The 21,265-nt window shown below is 58.3% G+C and overlaps 1 protein-coding gene across 1 annotated transcript in view; it reads left to right on the top strand.

The window, feature by feature from the left end:
* Positions 1–21,265, top strand: part of RORC (RAR related orphan receptor C) — a 79,952-nt gene that overhangs the window by 7,358 nt on the left and 51,329 nt on the right. Inside the window, exon 2 of the mRNA XM_075907070.1 lies at positions 16,641–16,670. Coding sequence (XP_075763185.1) covers positions 16,641–16,670 — 30 coding nt within the window. The remainder of the gene's footprint in view (positions 1–16,640; positions 16,671–21,265) is intronic.

The following is a 21,265-nucleotide window of genomic DNA, read 5'->3' on the forward strand; positions in this document are numbered from 1 at the left end:
AGAAATTAGCATTTGCCTCACTTGGATCTAAGGCTGGGAGGCACAGTGATTACATGGGGAGGCCTGGGAGTCTAGCCTGCTGGGTCCTCGTCTCAGCTCCGGGAGAGGAGTGGGGTCTAGTGGTTAGAACAGGGTGGGGTTGGAGAGTCAGGACTCCTGGTTTCCATTCCCAGCCCTTGGCTTGCTATAAGATGCTGGCACCGTGCCTCAGTTTCCCCATTTATAGCAAGGGCCGAGCAATACTGGCCAACCTTTACAAGCCGCGTAAGGCGCCTGGATGAAAGGTGCTGTAGCCACCTATTACTAACGCCGTGTTATATAAAGAGCTAATTGATGTTATTAGGAGCAGCGTGGACGGGTCAGCTGGCCGAGAGCATGTGTCAGGTGTGGTTAGCGGGGAGGGCGTCTGTAACCGCCTCTGGGATACACAGTGGTGCATACCATCGGGGAGGTGTCTGTGTGTTTCTTCTCCCATGCAATACTCAGGGTGGGGTCACCCCAGCGCTGATGCCTGGGCAGCTCCCTCCCCCGGGATCCCCATTTCCTCATGGCTGTGTTTCGGCAGCGATCCCCAGCATTGTCTGAGCCCCAGTGACCGCTGTGTGCCCCATCCCTCACCTCTGTAGCTCGGCTCCCAGGGTCACCCTGGGAGGGACAGAGGATCCTGCTTTGGGCTGTGCCACAAACTTTGTAAAAGAGCCGGCGTGGCTGATGCCAGCACAACCCAGTGGCTGGGGCACTGACGGGGGCACGCGGATTCTTTTCCCCGCATAGACAAGTTACTTCCTGGTGCCTCCATTTCCCCTCCCGCTCTCTGGCCAGGTATGCCGTCTTTGGGACTGTCTCTTGCTCAGGCAGTGTACAGATGCAGGTCGGGGGGGACGGGACGACTCTCTGCTGGTGCTAGCAGGAATGAAAAATCCCATTTAATCAGTTAACTGCGGGGGGGGGGGGGGGCTGCTGGTTAACCAGTAACTGGTAAGCGTCACCTGATAAGGGTGATGCTTCTGGGTTAACCATGGACATCCTTAGGTGCTACCGTAATGCAACTAATAAAGCCCAGGTGGAAACCAAGGGGTACCAGGCTGATTTTGATGGCTTGCTTCTCAGAGGGGCCCAGCAAGAGCGGTACTACCCCTGCAGACTGCACATACTTGCGCATTCCCCCCGCTCGCCCCCATCCCATCCACTTTTATTTTTAACCAGAGGGATGTAAGCTAATTCTGTTAATGCGCTGGCCGTGGCGTGGGGCAAAGCCGGCTCATGGCGCGCGACGCTGCCTGTTGCATAATCCCGTGGTAATCCCCACCGGGGCTCGCCCCTTTCAGCAGCTGGGGCCTGGCTGCTGTGGGAGGCCCGATCCTGCCCGGTGCAGCGCTCCCTCCAACAGTGGAGGACACTTGGCAGGATCGGGCCCCTCTGCACAGTTCCCCCTGTGCCAGGAGAGAGCTGCTGTCCCTGGACGAGATGCGCCCTCTCTCTGCCCCTGCCTCGCCGGCCCTTCGGCCTCCTCCTGCTGCCATGTATCTACATCCTAGCCGCCCCCGGTCCCTTCTAACCAATTAAGAGTCAGCCAGTGCTGCTAGCCCTCACTAGCCCTGCCAGGGTTATGTCGGCCCTGTTGTCCAAGGCGTCCCGGGCTAGGGGATGTGAGTGCTGTGTACAGATGTGGTCTCCTCATCTCAAAAAAGATATTGGAAAAGGTTCCGAAAAGGGCAACAAAATGATGAGGGCTTTGGAACGGGTGCCATATGAGGAGAGATTAAGAAGACGGGGAATTTTCAGCTTAGAAAAGAGGAGACTAAGGAGGGGATCCGATAGAGGTCTATAAAGTCATGGAGAAAGTGAATAAGGAACAGTTATTTACTTGTTCCCATCACATAAGAACTAAGGGCCACCAAATGAAATTAATAGGCAGCAGGTTCAAAACAAACAAAAAAAAGTTTTTCTTCATGCAGCGCACAGTCAACCTGTGGAACTCCTTGCTGGAGGAGGTTGGGAAGACCAGGATTTTAACAGGGTTCAAAAAAGAGCTAGATACATTCATGGAGGACAGGTCCATCGATAGCTATTAGGCAGGATGGTGTCCCTTACTCTGTTTGTCAGAGGCTGGAGATGGATGACAGGGGGAGGGATCACTTGATGATTCCCTGCTCTGTTCATTCCCTCTGGGGCATCTGGCACTGACTACTGTCCGCAGACAGGATGGACCTGTGGTCGGACTCAATATGGCCGTTCTTATGGATGAGCTATGTGCCCAGCCCGTGTCTCCTTTGAAGCGCCTCTTCCCCCTTTCTAGGCTTCACACCTTCTTCCTGTTGCAATCAGCCTGTGGACGCCTCCAGCAGACGCAGCTCTTTGTTTAGCGCCATGCGAGGGGATGTCCTCCCCTGGCATTTCCAGCGCCCTGTCTGCAGGGGCAAGGGGTGTCTGTATTAGCCCAGGCTGGGCTTTGGCATCAGACTGAGGATGTTTGGAAAGGGCAGATTGCTCCTTCCATCTTTCCGGTGCAGCAACCCCCTTGTCCCACAGAGAGGGGAGACGCAAATAACCCGGCACCGCGGGGGCCGTGATGGAGAGAGGGCATCCCCTGGCGTGAGTGGCTGCAGTTCCTGGCGGAAAACTCTAGGGGGTGTTGAGGGCAGGTGGCCGGAATGGGGTAGCGGCTCATAAGCTAAACTAAAAAATGTGGGGAGATGGAAGCTCTTCTTTGCTTGAGGAGGGGGCAGGGGATCTCCCAGCCTGCGGTCCCAGCGTGGAAGGAGCTTGAGTGCCTGTTGCCGTCGTGCCTGGAGATCTTGCTGCGCTTTGATAACCGGCCGTGATCTCGGGAGATGCTGCTTTGGCTGCTCCTAGTACGGGAGGCCGATGCTTTGCTTCTCGCTCATTTAGCCATGACTCGATCACTCGGTTATCACACGAGGGGCTGTACCGCCATGGACAATGGCCGTCCCTCCGTCAGATCTAGGTCCCCAGGTGAACCCGTCTGGTGGGAGTCACTCTTGCTGCGGCTGGATGAGGTGGATTCAGTGGCATTTCTGCCCCCTTCAGCGGCATTTCTGCCCCCTTGCCTATGCAGTCACCTCCCCAAACCTGTCCCCCAGCCCTTTTCCTGTAGGGCTAGTGAATAGCAGCCTAAGGGGAGAATTCGCACGTTACAGGGTCTCAGAGCAACGTGGGGTTTTGGAGATGGATGTGGAGGAGAAGGCTCTTGCGCCCTGCAGTAACAGGCTGGCATGGGGGGGGGGGCAGAGAGGGGGACTGGCAGGGTGCTTGGGATCTGGATCCTGCAGTGTTGAGGGCAGCAGGTGGGTGGTTGCTGCGCTTGGCACAGGAGTGTGGAGTGGTTGGGGTGGGGGTTGTGCTCGGTGAGGATTTCTGGCTATGGCACGGGCTTGGTGTAGGAACATGGTGATTGCCACATGTGCTAAGCTGTGCTGGGCACGGGTTGATGGGTAAGTGCCATGGGGGCACCAGCACTGGTACGTGGGGGCTACTGGCGGGGGGGGCTGAGCATGGCACAGGTGCTGCACTGTTGCATGGGGTGTGGGTTGGGGCTGTATGGGGTGGCAGGTGCTGTGGGGGACCTGGCGAAGTCGCTGTGGGGGGGCAGGGCTGGTGAACATAAGGACGGCCGCAGTGGGTCAGACCAAAGGTCCATCTAGCCCAGCGTCCTGTCTTCTGAGCATGGCCAATGCCAGGGGCTTCAGAGGGAATGAACAGAAGAGGGCAATTATTGGGTGATCCATCTCCTGTCGCCCAGTCCCTGCTTGTGGCCATCAGAGAGTTAGGAATCCCCAGAGCATGGAGTTCCATCCCTGACCAGCTTGGCTAATAGCCTTTGTTGGACCTCATCTTCAGGAACGCCTCTGCTGCTTTTTTGCACCCGGTTGTACTTTTGGCTTTCTCAACATCCCCCGGCAGTGAGTTCCGCAGGTTGATCGCATTGCGTGAAGAAGCGCCTCCGAATGTTTGTTTTCAACCTGCTGCCCATTAATAAAATTGTCTGACCTTGGGCTCTTTTGTTATGTGGAGGGGTAACTAGCAGTCCTCTAGTCACTTCCTCTGCACCGGTCATGATTTTATAGTCCTCTGTCATAGCTCCACTTTGGTCATCTCTTTCTCATCTCTTCTCTTACGGATGCTCTTTCGTCCCCTTCGCCGTTGTTGTTGCCTTTCTTTGCACCTTTCCCAACCCGAATAGATCTTTTTGGAGGGGAGCGGGTGACCAGAACAGCCCACAGTCTTGCAGGTGTGGGTGGACTGTGCCATCGGATGGCGGCGGTATGATCTTCTGTGCCTTGGCACAGTGCGGTACGGGAGGTGAGCTGGCAGGCGGGCGCTGCATGAGGGCAGGCTGGTGCCATGTGGAAGGCAAACCCTGAGCAGAGGCACTGTGGGGTGCGGTGTAGCCCGATGGGGAGGGGCTGGTAACGGGTGTGGTCCTGGCAAGTCGAGGGGCCCCCATGGCGCCAGGGAGCCCAGGGAGACCCACTGAAATCGGAGTCTTCCTGCAGCTGGATGAGAGAGCGTTGCCAGCAGGCTGGTGGGGGGTGCAGCTGCTGGCTGGGAAGTTGTACTCTGGAGGTCACGCTGTCCTCTCCTGCTGTGCTGTCACTGCTCCCTCCCGCCCCTCAGCTCGGCATGGCTCCCCCATCCCACCCTCGCCTGCTCCCACAATGCCCTTTGCCATCCCCCTCGCACGCTGGGGCCATTCCCCACTCTCAGGTCCAGCTGTTCTGGGCCTCCTGGTGAGTTCAGTTGCATTGCCTAGCATGTCGTTTAAGCAGGGGCATGGTCCCTAGTGGTTAGTGTGAGAGAGAAGGCGGAGCCAGGGCTGGGGCTGAGAGTCAGGATTCTTGGGCCCTCAGCACTAAGAGGGGGTTAGGGTCTAATGGTTAGAGGAGAGAAGGCTCCTGGGACCCATTCTCACCTCTTGGAGAGTATATGGTCAAGGGGTTAGGGCAGAGGGGATGGAAGCCAGGACGCCTGGATCCTATTCCCAGCCCTGCCACTTATTTGCAGTGTAATACAGGGGAGGGCCCGTCGCTCCGTGCCTCAGTTTCCCCTCCGCAGAACCCGCTCTGGGCTTAGCTTACGCTCGTGGATTCCGGGGGACTTGGAGTTGTGCCCGTCTCGTCTGGTCTCCTGGATGATGACAGGCCCGAGAATGGCCCTGAATTCATTCCTCTTTGAACTGTTAGAAAAGCAGCCAGTTCGGCTCTAAAGCCAGGGAACCCCGGTGGGTTAATTTCTCTCTGTAAAGGGTTGGTTAAACTGTTGGCTGCATAGCAATTGGGCATCCTCCCCTCCCACGCCCCCCGGGCAAAAGATACCTGTGTGTCTGAGTGTGGGGAGAGGGGCAGCTTGTAACCCCCTGTGTGGGGCCGCTCCAGCCCTGTTTGCTTTGCTCTTGGTGCCAGCCCTAAAGGCAGAGGGTGCTGTTACTTCATCCTGCTGGAATAGCAGCCAGCTTTGGGGTGGGACGCGGTCGCTCTTTAACAGCACACAGCAACAGGCCGGAGGAGCAGCGATCCGGTCAGACCAGCAGGGGTGGCTTTGGGAATGAGGGTGTGCTGGCTTGGGAGAGTCACTCGGCGCGGGTGCCGGCCGTTTGGAGACCTGGGAGGCTGTGATGTTCCAAGGCAGAAGCAGCCATGTCAGCACTGTGGGATTCTGGGAAGGCTGCCATGGAAACGCTGGCTGTAAAAGCCCAGGTGAGCCGTGGCAGCATCTCTGCAGGAGCACCTCTCTCCGGAGCCACGCCACTCCGCCCTCCCCAGGCATCGACAGCGCTGGTTAACGTTAGGGATTGTGGCTGCCGAGGAGATGGGACCACGCTTTAATACCCATTTCACAGAAGAGAAAACTGAGAAGCAGGGGTGGAGTTAAGAATAGAACCCAGAAGTTCAGGCTCCCAGTGCCCTGCTGTACCATTAGGCCTCGCTCCCCAACCAGATCTCAGAAGAGAAGCCAGGCGTTCTGACGCCTGGACCTGTCTACTGGGATCTGGGAATCCCCCTGGATTTTGTCTGCAGTCCAGGGATGAAGCAAGACCAGGCCTCAGGCAACAGGACCGGGAATCAAGGCGCATGTGTTCTAGCCCTGCCTCTTCCATTCAAGTCATGCTTTCGTTCTGTGCCTTGGTTTCCCCATCTGTGCCTCGGTTTCCCCATCTGTGTTGGTCTGGGGCTGTTTTCCCGTATTGCCGGGTCCCCTTTGCAGAGCTGTTCTGCGCTATCATTCCAATCCGTTTCTTTACGTAGACCAGCCCTTTGCCCTCAGCAGGGAGTGTCTCCTACCCTGACTGGGTGTGCTGGCAGCCTGCGCTTTCCTAGCTTTGTAAATCAAACCAGACATCTCCCCCAGCCTCCTTTGCAACCTGGCCCCATCGCCTTTAGCCGCCTTGCTCGCCCGCGTCCTGAGCTGCCCGGCTTGGGGAGAAAGGGGAGCTATTTGTAAAGGGGTTTTTGCCGCGAGCGGCTTTGTGACACCCAGCGAAAACCTTTCCACTTCCGTCTCTCTCACTTGGCCACCGTGATCTGGCTCAGAGAAAGGAACGGAGTTTACTGGGTGGATAAGTGTTCTCCCCTCCCTCCGCATCCCCTCCGGCAGGTGGGAGATTATTCTATTGACGTAACTGAGGCAGGAGGTTAATGATGGTTAATCAGTGTCATTTCCCATGTCGCCTGCCAGTCTCCGGAGCCCCAATCGAAGTGCATCGGAGCTGCGCTCGTGTCCTCAGTGGTGGCAGAATTGGCTGCCAAAGGATGAGAGCATCCGGTGGGTCATCTCCCCAGGAGGGTGGGGTCCCCAGAAACGTTTGCTGGTTGGGCTTGAGGAAGGGGGCGCTGCTCCCCAGGACGGGTGGGACGCGGTGGTGCTGAGAAGACCCTGTCGTGAAGAGCTCACTCTCCAAGCAGAAGGATCACGATCCCCTTGTTACAGATGGGGAAACTGAGGCTCGGGGGGAGGGTTGAAGTGATGGATCAAAGGGAGTGTTCAGCATTGTTAGGAATTAAAGTTGGATCCCCCCAATCCCACCCCAGAGCTGTAACGCCAACCCCACACTTCCCTTGCTGCCAGCAATACACATGGGCTGCCAGCAATACACATGGCCAGCAATACACATGGGCCGAGCCTCCATTCCAACATCTCCTGCCAAAGTGGGCTGCAGGGCTGGGGGGGCTGATCATTCACCCTCTGCAGCCTAGTCGTGCCTCCCCCCCCCCCCGGAGGATAATGCCCCCGAGACCTTGTTGACCCTCTCTGGAGCTCAGGGGCCCTGGGCAAAGCAGCTGTGGCCCATATGGGCGGCGTCATTGCAAACATCTGGGCCAGCAGCCCGCCCTAGGAAGCCAGACACCAGCCTTTGGCCGTGGGGTGGCGGGCGGGCTGGGGGCAGGGTGTTGTCACGCAGCTCCCCAGCGATTTCACTAGAGGGCTTTTAATTCGTTTTTTCCTCCTTAACAAATTCGCGGCGGAGGCCGGTGAGGGGTTGGGCTGGAGGAGGCTTCGTCTGGGCCACCGCAGCGGGCTCCCTTGGGGATCAAACCTACAGACCCGTAGCACATGTCGAATGACTGAAGACCCTCCACCTGCTATCCCAGCCTGGGGCTCCTTCAGCCCCTTGGAATTGCAGCCATGGGACCCCACCCCCCAGCTTTGCCAGTGCTCCTCAGTCATGACCCTCAGCCCTCCTGCTGTTCCAGGCCTGCCCATGCACCCTAGTCTGACCCCTGTGCCCCTCTGCTGTTCTGCCCCCCTCGCAGTTCGGCTCCCGCTCCTGTTGTGCTAACCTGGGAGGGAAGCAGCCCCTAGTGGTTAGAGCGGAGAGGGGCTGGTGGCAGGACTCCTAGGGTCTGTTTCCCACCCTGGCACTGACTCTGTCCTCCTGGCCAAGGCACTTGGCTCTGCCCACCCACAGTTCACACTAGAAAAGCTCCCCCTTATTTTTCAGCTCACTGGTGGCCCCCCCTTTGCTGGATGGGGTCTGTGCTGTGGTCACACAGAGCTTGGCAGCGTGACCTCCCCCCCATCCATTCCAGTGTCCCCTCCTGCCCCGTTCAGGCTTCGGTCTCCAAGGTTGAAAACTCTGATCTTTCCTTGGTCTGGCTTGTCTGCTCAGGCTGCGAGGGAGGGACCGTTTGTGTGTCTGTGCAGCACCAGAGCCCTGATCTCAGCCGGAGCAGGGATTGTCTCTTGCTGTGCATCTGAGCGGTACCCACATGGGAGCTGCTTGGGAATGTTTTGACAAAAATACTTTTTTTCTGGGAAATGCAAATTTCGTTGACACGGAAACTTTTGGCTGCAATGTACCAGCTTGAATGAAACTTTTGCCGAGCGGGTTTCTCAGCGCCGGGGTGGAATTTCAGGAGAGGGAGAGACTCCAGACTAGCCAGTGACCTAGTGGTTAGAGCACTCCCGTAGTGCGTAGAAGATGGCTTCAAATCCCATCTCTGCCTGCTTCCGAGCAGGGATTGGACCTTGTACGCCCCATAACCACGAGGGTAGGGGGTGTTCTGAGCTCTCTCCCTGGGGTTCCATAGAAGATTTTTCAGAGACTGTTCTCCCCCGCCCCCTCCCGGCCTGTTGTGGAATGAGACTCATTTGGAGGTTTGGATTAAAGGCATTTCTCGTTTTCTGGTCACCCTGTAGCCTTGCTCTCAGCTGGGACGTTTCTCTGCCTCCATCACACACCCAGGTAGCACCGGGCATAATCCAGACCCGCTTGGATCTGAACCCAGGAGCGTCCTGGCTGCTTTTGGCTAAGGGAACTCTGGGGTCTTCATCCCACCCTGCCCCACCTCCAGCTGTCTCTGCTGCTGCAGCATCAGAACCTGCTCCTTGGGGATCCTCTTCCCGCCCGGGGAGAGGTCCGATCCCCGTGCCAGCAAAGCAGTGGGAGCCAGCAGGGCGTGTCGTGTGTTGGCTGTTATGTAATAGCTGCCAAGCGAGGGCGTGTTGTTTGCCTAGGTGTGAGGTTATACAAGAGCTGTGCGTTCTGGATACTCCCTGCGTGGCTCGCCGGAGCCCTGAGTGCCGACCATTACGTCATAGGTGGAGAGAGTGGAGCCGGCTGCTGGCCTGGGCTTCTGGAGAGATGGGCTTGAATACTGACTTCTTGTACGAGCCCTGGCAAGTCCCTGCCTCTCACAGGCCTCAGTTTCCCTACCTGTGCAATAGGGAGAAATCTGCCTGCCTTTGTCTAGTACACTGTGAACTCTGTGGGGACAAGGACTGTCATGGTTTGTGCCCAGTGTGGCAGGGCCCTGATCTCCGCTGGGACAGGGACTCTGTCTCACCGTGTGTCAAGGCAGCATCTGGCACAATGGGCCCCTGCTGTCTGCTGACTCTTCCGTCATAGAAATTACCGTGTCCTGGGACATGGTTCTCTCTGGGCTTCTGCAGCTGCCTCAGCCCCTGGCTCCTCACTGATTTCCCCTTTGCAGCGTGGGCCGGGCCTTGGGCTCCCAGCAGGGAGCAATATCCTGCCAGGAAGAACCTGGAGCCTTCTGTGGGACAAGCATCTTCGATCCCCTGGAGCCAAAGGGGCATCAATGCTAGCTGGTAGCTATAGCAGACTCTTATCCTCTTAGAGCAGCTCCGGGCGGGGGGCAGAACCCCAGATTCCCTAGAAAGGCCTGCACTCAGCCCCAAGCAGGGGCCAGACCCCCGGTACAGACCCAGACAGAGACGGTCCCTGCCCCCAAGGGACTGACGGCCTAAGAAGAGGGATCTGTCCTGGGTCAGCTCTTGGTCCGGGGCAGGCTGGGAGGAGCAGGCAGTGGCCACGTGGTGGGGGGGCTGCAGGGCATTGTGGGGCAGAATTTGCCAGGCCCCTCAGCAGTGCTGGCATGGCCACAGCAGCCTCTGGCAGCTCCAGCTCAGACCCTTAAGCCCCCAGCAGCGCTGCCGGCCAAGGAGCAAACCTTTGGGCGCTCCCCTGGAGGAGCCGGCGCTGCCAGCCAGCTCCCGGAGAATGGCTGGGCGGCAGGGCTGCTCAGTGAGCAAACGGGGGGCGTCAGCCCTGAGCAATGGCCGCGGGTACCTGGCTGGGGTGGGCTGGGAGCTGACAAGCCAAGGGGAAACAGGGGGTCTGTCTGGCCCTGCCAGCCTCCTTGGAGCGATACCCTCTGGGCTCCTTCAGTGCGGGTGAAATTGACATCCCTGTCGGTCGGCCAGAGGGGAGCCCGGTGCTGCCCCCTCGCCCTGAGCTTCTGTGCAGCATTGCCGTGAGACTGCACAGCAGCCCTGTTCCTCACCCCAGAGGTGGCTGCATGTCTGCTGAATGCACAGCTCCAGCACTCCACCCCAGAGGCGGCTGCATCTCAGTGCTGTACGAACAGCTCCAGCACTCCACCCCAGAGGCGGCTGCATCTCAGTGCTGTATGAATAGCTCCAGCACTCCACCCCAGAGCGGCTGCATGTCTGCTGTATGCACAGCTCCAGCGCTCCACCCCAGAGGCGGCTGCATCTCAGTGCTGTACGAACAGCTCCAGCACTCCACCCCAGAGGCGGCTGCATCTCAGTGCTGTACGAACAGCTCCAGCACTCCACCCCAGAGGCGGCTGCATCTCAGTGCTGTACGAACAGCTCCAGCACTCCACCCCAGAGGCGGCTGCATCTCAGTGCTGTACGAACAGCTCCAGCACTCCACCCCAGAGGCGGCTGCATCTCAGTGCTATACGAACAGCTCCAGCACTCCACCCCAGAGGCGGCTGCATCTCAGTGCTGTACGAACAGCTCCAGCACTCCACCCCAGAGGCGGCTGCATCTCAGTGCTGTACGAACAGCTCCAGCACTCCACCCCAGAGGCGGCTGCATCTCAGTGCTGTATGCACAGCTCCAGCACTCCACCCCAGAGCGGCTGCGTGTCTGCTGTATGCACAGCTCCAGCGCTCCACCCCAGAGGTGGCTGCATGTCTGCTGTATGCACAGCTCCAGCACTCCACCCCAGAGGCGGCTGCATCTCAGTGCTGTATGATCAGCTCCAGCACTCCACCCCAGAGGTGGCTGCATCTCAGTGCTGTACGAACAGCCCCAGCGCCCCGCCCCAGAGGGGGCTGCAGCTGCACTGGGATAAGGGAGGCAGTGTGGCTGCTGAGCTGGGCAGGCGATGGCTGCGCGGGGTCCCAGTCCCGTCTGTTCAGGTGCCTCCCTGCGCTGTGACTCAGACACATGTGGCTGGCCAGCAGCCAAGGCCCAAGAGCTGGGTTATGTAAGCAGAGAGTTCAGGCGAGGCCAGTGTGGGGGGCTGGGCCGCACTCCCCCACCCTGCCTGGCTTCCCCTTATTCAAAGCCCACGGGGCAGCTGAGTGGGCACGGGAGGCCCATGGGGTCAGACCTAGGCCCCTGGCTGTGTGGGGATCGGGACCCCAGGTCAGGCTGATGGTGCGGGTGTGCCCAGGGACTCCGTCTGAGATGGGTGGGCAATCATTTTTTGCCAAGGGCCACTTGGGAGATTTTTTAAGTGGCCACGGGCCGCACGGGAAGGGGCGGGACATCGAGCAGAAGGGGCGTAGGCAAGATATTTCTGGGTTCCCCAGACCATGATTGGTCTGGGGGTGAGGGAGGCTTTTGCCGCCACCCCACGTTCCCCCAAGGTGCCCATGCCCCTGGCGTGGGAGGAGACTTCCCTCGCTCCCCTGTCCCTAGGCCAATTAGAAGCACGCGAAGCCTCCTCTGCTCCCTCCCCGCCCGCGAGCAGCGCGCTGCGCTTCAAAGCACCACGTGCTCCTGGCAGGGCGGGAGGAGGCTTCGTGCACTCCCCAGACCCTAATCGGCCTGGGGGCGGGGGAGCAGCAGGGCCTCCATTGGCCGGATCCAGCCCGCGGAGGCCCTTTTGCCCATGACTGGTCTGAGATCACAGTGCTGGGTGCTGTACCGTGGCCGAAATTGGAGGCCCGTGTGCTAGGTGCTGCTCAGACCACAGGCATGGGCTACAGAGGGAGCCAGGGCCCATATGGGCCTGGGACTGAGCCATATGGGCCCCAGGGCTGAGATCGGGCTCCCGTGGGGAGCCAGGAGCTGGAGGGCCAAGATCAGGGGCCCCACAGTGGCCAGATTCCTGGTTGGGCGGGAGCCCTGCAGTCCCTGCTGCGAAGCCCCCATGCACCCGCGGCGAAAGGCCCCTGGGCCCTGGCTTAAACGGGGCTAGCTCTGCCTCAGCTTGAAAAAGGGAAATCGGCCAGTATCTGTAGCATGGACTCTGGGATTCTCTGCCCTTGGGTAGGGAGCCCGTCCTAGACGGGGAGGGCTGTGAATCAGGGTATGAGCAGGTCCCCCCTTGGCGTGCTGCCCCGTAGGGAGCCGTTTGGCACAGCCGGGACGGGTCCCCAGCTGTGTGGGGGAGAAAGGGCCAGGCCGGAGGTCAGATCCGCTTCCCCTCCGACTCCCCCGGTTGCCTTGGGAACATACAAGGCCCTGAGTGCATGGTGCAGCCCCAACAGCCTGGGTGGTGCCTCCCATGGGTGCTCCTCCCGCTCGGCCTGTCCCAGGGAACCGGGCTCCAGCCCTGCAGGGAGATGGCCCTGGAGCCCCGGGGGTTAAGGCGCGGAACAAAAATAGCAAAGCTGCTTAGGAGGGTGGTGTGGTGAACGTGCGGCTTTCTCCAGGCCCCGCGGGGACACTCAGCTAATCAGATTGATTTTCCCTTTCGGGGGGTGGGTGTGGAAGTGCAATTAACCCCTAGCCTGCGGGGCAGGACTGAGGGGCACTGGCAGAGCTGGGGGGCAGGACTGAGGGGCACTGACAGAGCTGTGCGGGGGGGGGGGGCAGGGCTGGGCTACCAGGGGGCTCTGCAGGTTGGGAGTGAGGGTTGCCCGCAGAGCTAGGGGGCAGGGCTGGGCTAGCAGGGGGCTGTGGGGCAGGACCGAGGGGCACTGGCAGAGCTATGGGGGGGATAGGACTGGGCTAGCAGGGGGCTGTGGGGCAGGACCGAGGGGCACTGGCAGAGCTATGGGGGGGATAGGACTGGGCTAGCAGGGGGCTGTGGGGCAGGACCGAGGGGCACTGGCAGAGCTATGGAGGGGATAGGACTGGGCTAGCAGGGGGCTGTGGGGCAGGACCGAGGGGCACTGGCAGAGCTATGGGGGGGATAGGACTGGGCTAGCAGGGGGCTGTGGGGCAGGACCGAGGGGCACTGTCAGAGCTATGGGGGGGATAGGACTGGGCTAGCAGGGGGCTGTGGGGCAGGACCGAGGGGCACTGGCAGAGCTGTGGGGGTGGGGCAGGCCTGGAATAACCGTTACAGGTGGGATTAAGATGTTTTTCCTGCTATCCCAGCTGGGGCTCTCTAGGTCTGCCAATTGCCCCTTGATCCCAGCTCCCCACCCCTCCAGTTCTGGGCTGTCCCTTGGTTCCTGCGGGGCGGGGGAGTGGACACTCTGTCAGTGAATTGGCAAGGCCAAAGGAGGGGAGGGGAGTGGGTGCTGGGGGCGGCAGAGGGGGGGTTGCTGTGTTTCCATGGGGAGGTACTAGGTACCAGGTTTCGTGCTGCCTGAGCCCGGGTGCTGTGAGGTGCAGGCAGGCTGGGCTGGGCTCTGCAGCCCCTGGATGTTAGCAGCTTGGGAGCCCCCCGCCCCGTTCCCCAACAGACCCGAGCAGGCAGATCCTTGCTGGAGCCCAGGCAGAGTCCAGTGACCCTGGACATGTCACATTCCACATTCTGTAGCGTGCTCGGAGCACCCCCCAGTGAGATACGCGAGACCAGGGGGTGCCTCCGCCACCATCTATCAGGCGCCCCCAAAGTCTGTCTGATCCTGCACAGAGACACAGGGCATGGCTGGGGTGCCTGGCCAGGGGTCTGGCAGATGGGGCAGCAGGATTTGTGCCCCACACAATTCCCTCCCTCAATGCCGCTGCTGGTGAGGAGCACGAGGCCTTTCTGGGACAGCCCTGCAGAGGCAACCCACGGGGAGACTGGCCGGCCCAGCACGTTGTCCCAGGCCAGTTTAGGGATGTAAGCAACCGGTCGACTATCCGATAAGCATACGCTAGGAGATAGGCAGCAAGCGGGGGAGGACAGGCGCTGGTGCTGGGTGGGACCCGGCTTAAAAGCCGGTTTCCCCCAGCACTGTCTCCGAGATGCCGCCTGCTTCCGCCCCCTCCTGCCTCTATCAGTCCTGGCTCGTGCTGATCGCTGCATCTCTGCATGTTAAATGTAGGAAGAGCCCGGCGGCTCTTCCTACATTTAAAATGCAGAGCCACCATACAGGTGGCTCCTGGAGCCGGCACCAGCTGGGACTGAGCAGCTGGAGCCAGCTCCTGGACTCTCCTGGTCCTATCGACTCATCGTGTCATCGATACAAACCGTATCGGCCAGACGATTAGCCTGATCACCGCATTTTAACATCCTTCGCCCGGTTCCGTCTCCCTCTGCCTTAGGGATGTGAGCGTGTAGTCGAGTCCACAATTAATCGATGAGCCTGTATCAGAGGCAGCAAGCCGGGAGTGGGGCGGGGGAGTCGGTGTGTGTGGGGAGGTCCAGCTCCCCGTGCATGCTGGCTCTCACAGAGACACCTGTCCCTCTCCCCCTCTCTCCCCGGTTCCTCCCAGAGAGGCAGCAGAGGAGGGTGGGAAAGGCAGGAGCTATGGAGCCAGCTTTGAACCTGGCTCTCCCCTCACACCAGCTCCTGCCGGGCTCACTACCCCCTCACCTCCGATACAGAGGCAGCGGGGGAGGGGGAGGAAATGGAAGTTGGGTTAAGTTGAATCCCCGTGAGCACCAGCTCCCGCCTCCCCACCCCCCAGTGTAAACGCGTATTAGCAGGTGCACGGTGGCACAAGTCAACGCTGTGTAACGTCCCTAGTCTGCCCAGCCGTAAGAGAAAAGGAGCCAAAGCCCGTAGCTGACATAAAAGGAGGCTGGAGAGGGAAGTTTGCAGAAGTTGGACCTGGTGCAGATTGTCCCCACTAGGGGTCAGTAGTCTCTGCTCTGGGGCACAGAGCAAGTCCAGCAACCCAATTGCATACAGCCTGTCTGTCCGTCTGTCCCCATACAGCCCCCTCTATCCACCCCCCCTGCATCCCATCTGTCTCCCCATCTATACCCATAACCCCAGCAGTCTGTCCATCCACCCCATGCATCCCCATCTATCTAAAGCTCTACCTTAGTAACCAAGTGCTATACTAGCTTTATCTTCATAGCTCCCTGGGAAGCAGGGAAGTACTGTTGTTCTCTTGGTACAGGGGGAAACTGAGGAAACTGAGCCAAAGGGAAGCTAAGTGAGTTGCCCAAGGCCATGCAGGAAGTCTGTGGCAGAGCAGAGATTTGACACTCCCTCCTCCCCCGGTCTCCCAAATCCCATGCTTGCCCCCAACCGACTGTGTGAATGCTGAGGGGTTCATTGATCCACTACCATCCTGCCTCCAACAGCGTGTCCTGATTGTATAATTGAATTAATTATTAACCAGGCTGATAATGCCGATCCAGTAACAGTTATTAATCAGAGCAGCGGCCAGGGTTTATGGGCACAGATCAATCAATAAGCAAAGGCTCCCAGTAAACAATGAAAAGCTCCGGTCTTTCCCCTCGGCTCACTCCAGCCCTCGGTGTCTTTCAGTCCCCCTGCTGTCTCCATCTCCTCTCTGGCTTCGGCACAAGAAGGCTGCCACAAGCCTCCTCCTCCAACCATGGGGCTTTTGCCCATCTCAGCCCCATTCTGCTTCTGTCCGTGAGCTGCTCTGGCTGCCCCAGGCTTCTTGGCTCCCAGCTGCTTCCCTCCCATCCTGTATGCGCTTCCCGCTTGGCTCAGTCTGTGGTCCCCGCTTCCAGTGCCCACCTGGTCTGTTCTTACCCCAGCCCCCGGCGTTTCTCCCGTGCTGCCCCGGGTGCTCGGGAAGATCTCTCTGCGAACGTCCTCGAAACAAACTCCTCTCCTCCCACGCGGCTCACCTGACACCTTCTGAACTCCTACGACCGGGACTGGCCTGCCGCCATGCTGCCAGCCTGGCCCCCCAACCTGAACAGGGGATGAGCGGGGCTCGCTGTGCTCCCGCAGCTGGCCGGGTCCAGCTGGTCTCGCGTTTAGATTCTCTGCTGTTTGGGAGGGATCCTTTCTGTTCTGGGTTTGCGCAGCACCTAGCACACCAGGGGGCTGGTTTGTGATGGGGGGCTGCCAGCCACTAGCATAATATGCTTAATCAGTAATGTACAGCGCCTAGCACTGTGGGGGCCTGGTTCACAAAGGAGGCACCTCAGCCCTACCCCAGTGTGCGAACAGCCACGCTGAGCGTGTGTGTGGGTCATTCTCACACACTCCAACTGGTCCCTGCTGTAAGGTCCTCAGTAGGGCATAGCCTCATGGGCATTAGTGCAGGAGTCGCTTGGCTCAAAGAGGGAAATGCTGGATACATGGGGGTGGGGGTTGGGAATAGGACGGGTGCTTTTTCCTCAAGGGTCTAGTGGTTAGAGCAGGGGGCTAGGAGCCAGGAATGGGGGCTAGTGGTTAGTTGAGTGTAATTGGAGGTTGGGGGGGCTGCTACTCAGGACTCCTGGGGGCTGATGGGGAGGGGCTGGGAGTGCTTCTTGGTGCCTCAGTTTCCCATGTAGCTCCAGTCGTGGTCTTGGAGGGTGTCAGGCTCTGGGGGGGAATGCCTGCTGCTGCTGTCTCACCCCGTCTCTCTCTTGATTGCAGGCCCAGTCGCCATGAAGAAGACACACACTTGTGAGTACCGTTCCCGCCAACAGGCCTCTCCCTCTCTGGGCTGTGCCAGGCATCCTGCCGCAGTGGGGATCTCAGACACTGCCCCTAATTCTGAGATAATTGGCTGGATAACCGTAGTCAGAGAGTTGTTGTTAACGGTGCTAAATCCTGCTGGAAAGGGATAACAAGTGGCGTTCCGCAAGGGTCTGTTTTGGGACCCGTACTGTTCAATATCTTCATCAATGATGTAGATATTGGGATAGAGAGTACGCTTATTAAGTTTGCAGATGATACCAAACTGGGTGGGGTTGCGACTTCTTTGGAGGATAGGGACATAATTCAAAATGACCGTAGCAAGTTAGAGAAATGGTCAGAGGTAAACAGGATGAGGTTTAATAAAGAGAAATGCAAAGTGCTCCACTTAGGAAGGAACAATCAGTTCCATACATACAAGATGGGAAACGACTGTCTAGGAAGGAGCATGGCGGAAAGGGATCTAGGGGTCATAGTGGACCACAAGTTGAATATGAGTCAACAGTGTGATGCTGTTGCAAAAAAAGCAAATATGATTCTAGGTTGTATCAACAGGTGTGTTGTAAGCAAAACTCGTGAAGTCATTCTGCCGCTCTACTCTGCACTAGTTAGGCCTCAGCTGGAGTACTGTGTCCAGTTCTGGGCGCCACATTTCAAGAAAGATGTGGAGAAATTGGAAAGGGTACAGAGAAGAGCGACAAGAATGATTAAAGGTCTAGAGAACATGACCTATGAAGCCAGGCTTCATGAACTGGGCTTGTTTAGTTTGGAAAAAAGAAGATTAAGGGGGGACATGATAGCGGTTTTCAAATATCTAAAAGGGTGTCACAAGGAGGAAGGAGAAAATTTGTTCCTCTTGGTTTCTGAGGACAGGACAAGGAGTAATGGGCTTAAAGTGCAGCAAGGGAGGTTTAGATTGGACATTAGGAAAAAATTCCTAACTGTCAGGGTGGTCAAATATTGGAATAAGTTACCAAGGGAGGTGGTGGAATCTCCCTCTCTGGAGATATTTAAGAACAGGTTAGATAGACATCTGACAGGGATGGTGTAGACGGAGCTTGGTCCTGCCTTGAGGGCGGGGGGCTGGACTTGATGACCTCTCAAGGTCCCTTCCAGTCCTATTATTCTATGATTCTATGATTCTCCATGGGGCACAGGGGAGACCTGCAAAGCCCAGCACAGCCCAGACCATCTCGACTCAGGTGGGGAAAGGACAAGGGCCTCCCAGCCCAGATCGGCTCCCACGGACCCAGGCCTGGGAGAAATGGGGTTCCTGACGCTGTTTCCCCACAGTTCTGGGTCTGCCTCTTGGCTGTGATGACATCCAGGGGTCAGAATGGCCCAGGACTTCCCCACCCCCATGGGTTTCAAGCGGAGGGAGGTTTGGCTTTGCAGATTCGTCCAAGTTTATAAAGCCTGTAGCAGAGACAGCGTGGCCTAGTGGGCTGAGCAAGGGGACTAGGATCCCCACATGCTGCTGAAACCAGGCCAAGCACCGCACCGTGCCTCAGTTTCCCTTGTCGACAGTGGAGACCGTGATACTTGGCCAACTCTCAGGAGTTGTTTCTTGTGACGCTCTTCTCAGGAGTTGGGCAGTTCTTTGCACATTTCTACAGCTTGTTTATAAAGGGCTAATAAGCAAGGGAGAGGTTGGTTAATTAATTATAGAGTCTTGAGAATCTGCCCAGGAACTCAATAACTGGTTGATATGAGTCTGTGACCCCTTCTCACCTTGTAGATGCAGCAAGCTCATGCACGAAACAGGCTTATGGCATATGTTCACCCTTTGCTACAGCTGGGTGGGAGGTTGTTACCACTGAAATTTGACTAGGAATGTCAACGAGTAGTGGACTAGATAATTAACTGATGCGCCTAGGCCCAGGTGGACCAATTCCCATCTGGCACCCTGTGCTGCTGCCTCTGATACAGAGGCAGCAGCGCACGGTGTCAGGGGATCCCTAGGAGTGGGGCCAGAGCGCACCGGCTGTCATTCGGGCACTATAGAATAGTCGAGTAACCGCTAAGAATTCATGCGATTACTCAGCTGTTCTGTTACCCGCTATCTAACATCCCTAAACTTGATTACCACTTAGTAGCTGGCTTTGTCTCCGGGCTCTAAAATCTAGTTGCTGGCTTGGATCGCGGTGGAAATCACGGGGCCTTGTTAGAGTGGGGTTGCTGGTCCGAAGTTGGTGCTAATTAAACAAGGAGTTCTTGAGATAACAGCCTCCTGAAAACTCATGGACAGCCAAATGTCAGGGGTCTTGAAAGAGGTGATGGGGGGCAAAGAGCCTTTAATCTGGGGGGAAGGGGACATGAGGGAGGAGGGGAGAGTGGGGTGCAGGACATGGGAGGAAGGTGCAGGGAGCACATCTGACCTCTGCGCCTGCCAGCCCCTGCAGCAGCAGCTCCCGCAAGGTGCCGCACCGAAAGGTGATGCCGCCCTCCGATTCCTTCCTGACCCTGAAGCATGGGAGTTGCCATTGATGACTATGGGCTAGTGTGCTCTGTCTCCCTCTGGTGGCTGGATTATGCAACGGGATTGAATCTGCAGCTGCCTTTGGGCTGGCAGATGTGCTCCAGCTGAGACTGGTGCTTTCCGAACGATGGGGCCGTGGGTTCAGTGCCCGCTCAGGGGCATCGTGGCATTAGTTGGCAAAGTGGCAGATGGGAGGGGGTCTCAACCACCGGGAGGGGGATTAAGGGCACCATCAGCCGTGGGGTCTTAATGCACCCAGCCATGGGGTCTTAGTGTCAATGGCTGTGTCGCCCCCTAGTGGCAGGCTCTGGTGATTGCAACGGCCTGTCGCCCCCTAGTGGCAGGCTCTGGTGATTGCAACGGCCTGTCGCCCCCTAGTGGCAGGCTCTGGTGATTGCAATGGCCTGTCGCCCCCTAGTGGCAGGCTCTGGTGATTGCAACGGCCTGTCGCCCCCTAGTGGCAGACTCTGGTGATTGCAATGGCCTGTCACCCCCTAGTGGCAGGCTCTGGTGATTGCAACAGCCTGCCCCAGAAGACTGAAGACCCTATTCTGTCCCCATTCCTGGCCTTGCCCCTGCTCAGAGCCAGCCCTTCCTTGGCAAGAGCCAGGTCTGGCTGCCCGCCTGTTTGCAGCAGCGTATCATAGAATCATAGAATCATAGAATAATAGGACTGGAAGGGACCTCGAGAGGTCATCGAGTCCAGCCCCCCGCCCTCAAGGCAGGATCAAGCTCCGTCTACACCATCCCTGACAGATGTCTATCTAACCTGTTCTTAAATATCTCCAGAGAGGGAGATTCCACCACCTCCCTTGGCAATTTATTCCAATATTTGACCACCCTGACAGTTAGGAATTTTTTCCTAATGTCCAATCTAAACCTCCCCTGCTGCACTTTAAGCCCATTACTCCTTGTCCTGTCCTCAGAAACCAAGAGGAACAAATTTTCTCCTTCCTCCTTGTATCCCTGAGGTGCACGCTGCCCCTGCCTTTCCTTTTCTCAGAGGGCTGCCCCGTTTAACCCCCAGCTGGCTGGGGCTGGCTAGGCCTCACGGCGCTTTGCAGCATTTTTTTTGGAAGCCCCCGGAGGCCCCAGCCCACGTCAGGGCCCGGTGAAGCTCGACGCAGCATGAGAGATGGAGAGCTCACAGTCGCAGTAGACTAAGGGAAACTGAGGCACAAAGAGGGGTCACTTCCTTAGCTGCTCTGCTGGCAGACCCAGGGATAGAACCCAAGTGGCCTTAAGCCCAGTGCAGTGCCCTGACCAGTAGGCAGCACTGTTGGCCACATGAGACAGTCGGTAGCGAAGCCCCAGTCAGGGATCAGGGCTCCATTATGCTAGGTCAGGGCTGGCCAACATGCATGTGTCTCTTCCCCGCTTCAAGTGCAGCTCGCGAAGCCTCCCCCATGGCTCACGAAGCCACCTCTGTGCCCCTAAAAATGGCCCATAGCCCCCGTTTCCCTGTGCTCATCGGTCGGCAAAGCAAAGCAAAATGGCACCAGCAAGATGGTGCTGGCCAACGGGAGCCTGATGTGGTCAAAAAGCGCAGTGTCCTTTTTTTTTTTGGCTTGCCAACTTTTTTTCCCCCGGCTCTTTGCGCTGCATCTCCCACTATTGTGGCTCTTTGCCTTTAACGGGTTGGCCATCCCTGTGCTAGGTGCTGTACATCCATATAATACCCAGACAGCCCAGCCCCCTCACCCTCTACCCTGGCGTGGGGGAGCATGTGCCAGCAGGGGAGGAGGGGGGCCCATTTCTCTCTGGCTCTGCCTGGGGCTCCGTCTCGGCCAGAGCCCCTGCCGTGTGCAGGGAGGGGGCAGGGGGCGAGGCAGAGGCAGGCGCTGTGGTGAGCGGCAGGTTTGGTTTTCACAGCACTGCGGTTAACTCGTCCCGAGGTGTGAACGCTCCGGGGGGGGGGGAGAAAGAAGCCCGTGGGGGGGGGTGTTCTCTGCCTAGCCCACCTGCCACAGAGGCTGGTCCCCCTCCCCCACCTGGCCACGGGGTGAGAACCAAAGCACAGCTGCCCCCAGGGTTAAGCTGGGGGAGAGGCAGGGCAGGGAGAGGGCTCAGGTCATTTCCCTAGGGGTGGGGGGTGGGGACCATG

Source organism: Pelodiscus sinensis, chromosome 24 (genome assembly GCF_049634645.1).
Source record: "Pelodiscus sinensis isolate JC-2024 chromosome 24, ASM4963464v1, whole genome shotgun sequence".
Lineage (NCBI taxonomy): Eukaryota > Metazoa > Chordata > Testudines > Trionychidae > Pelodiscus > Pelodiscus sinensis.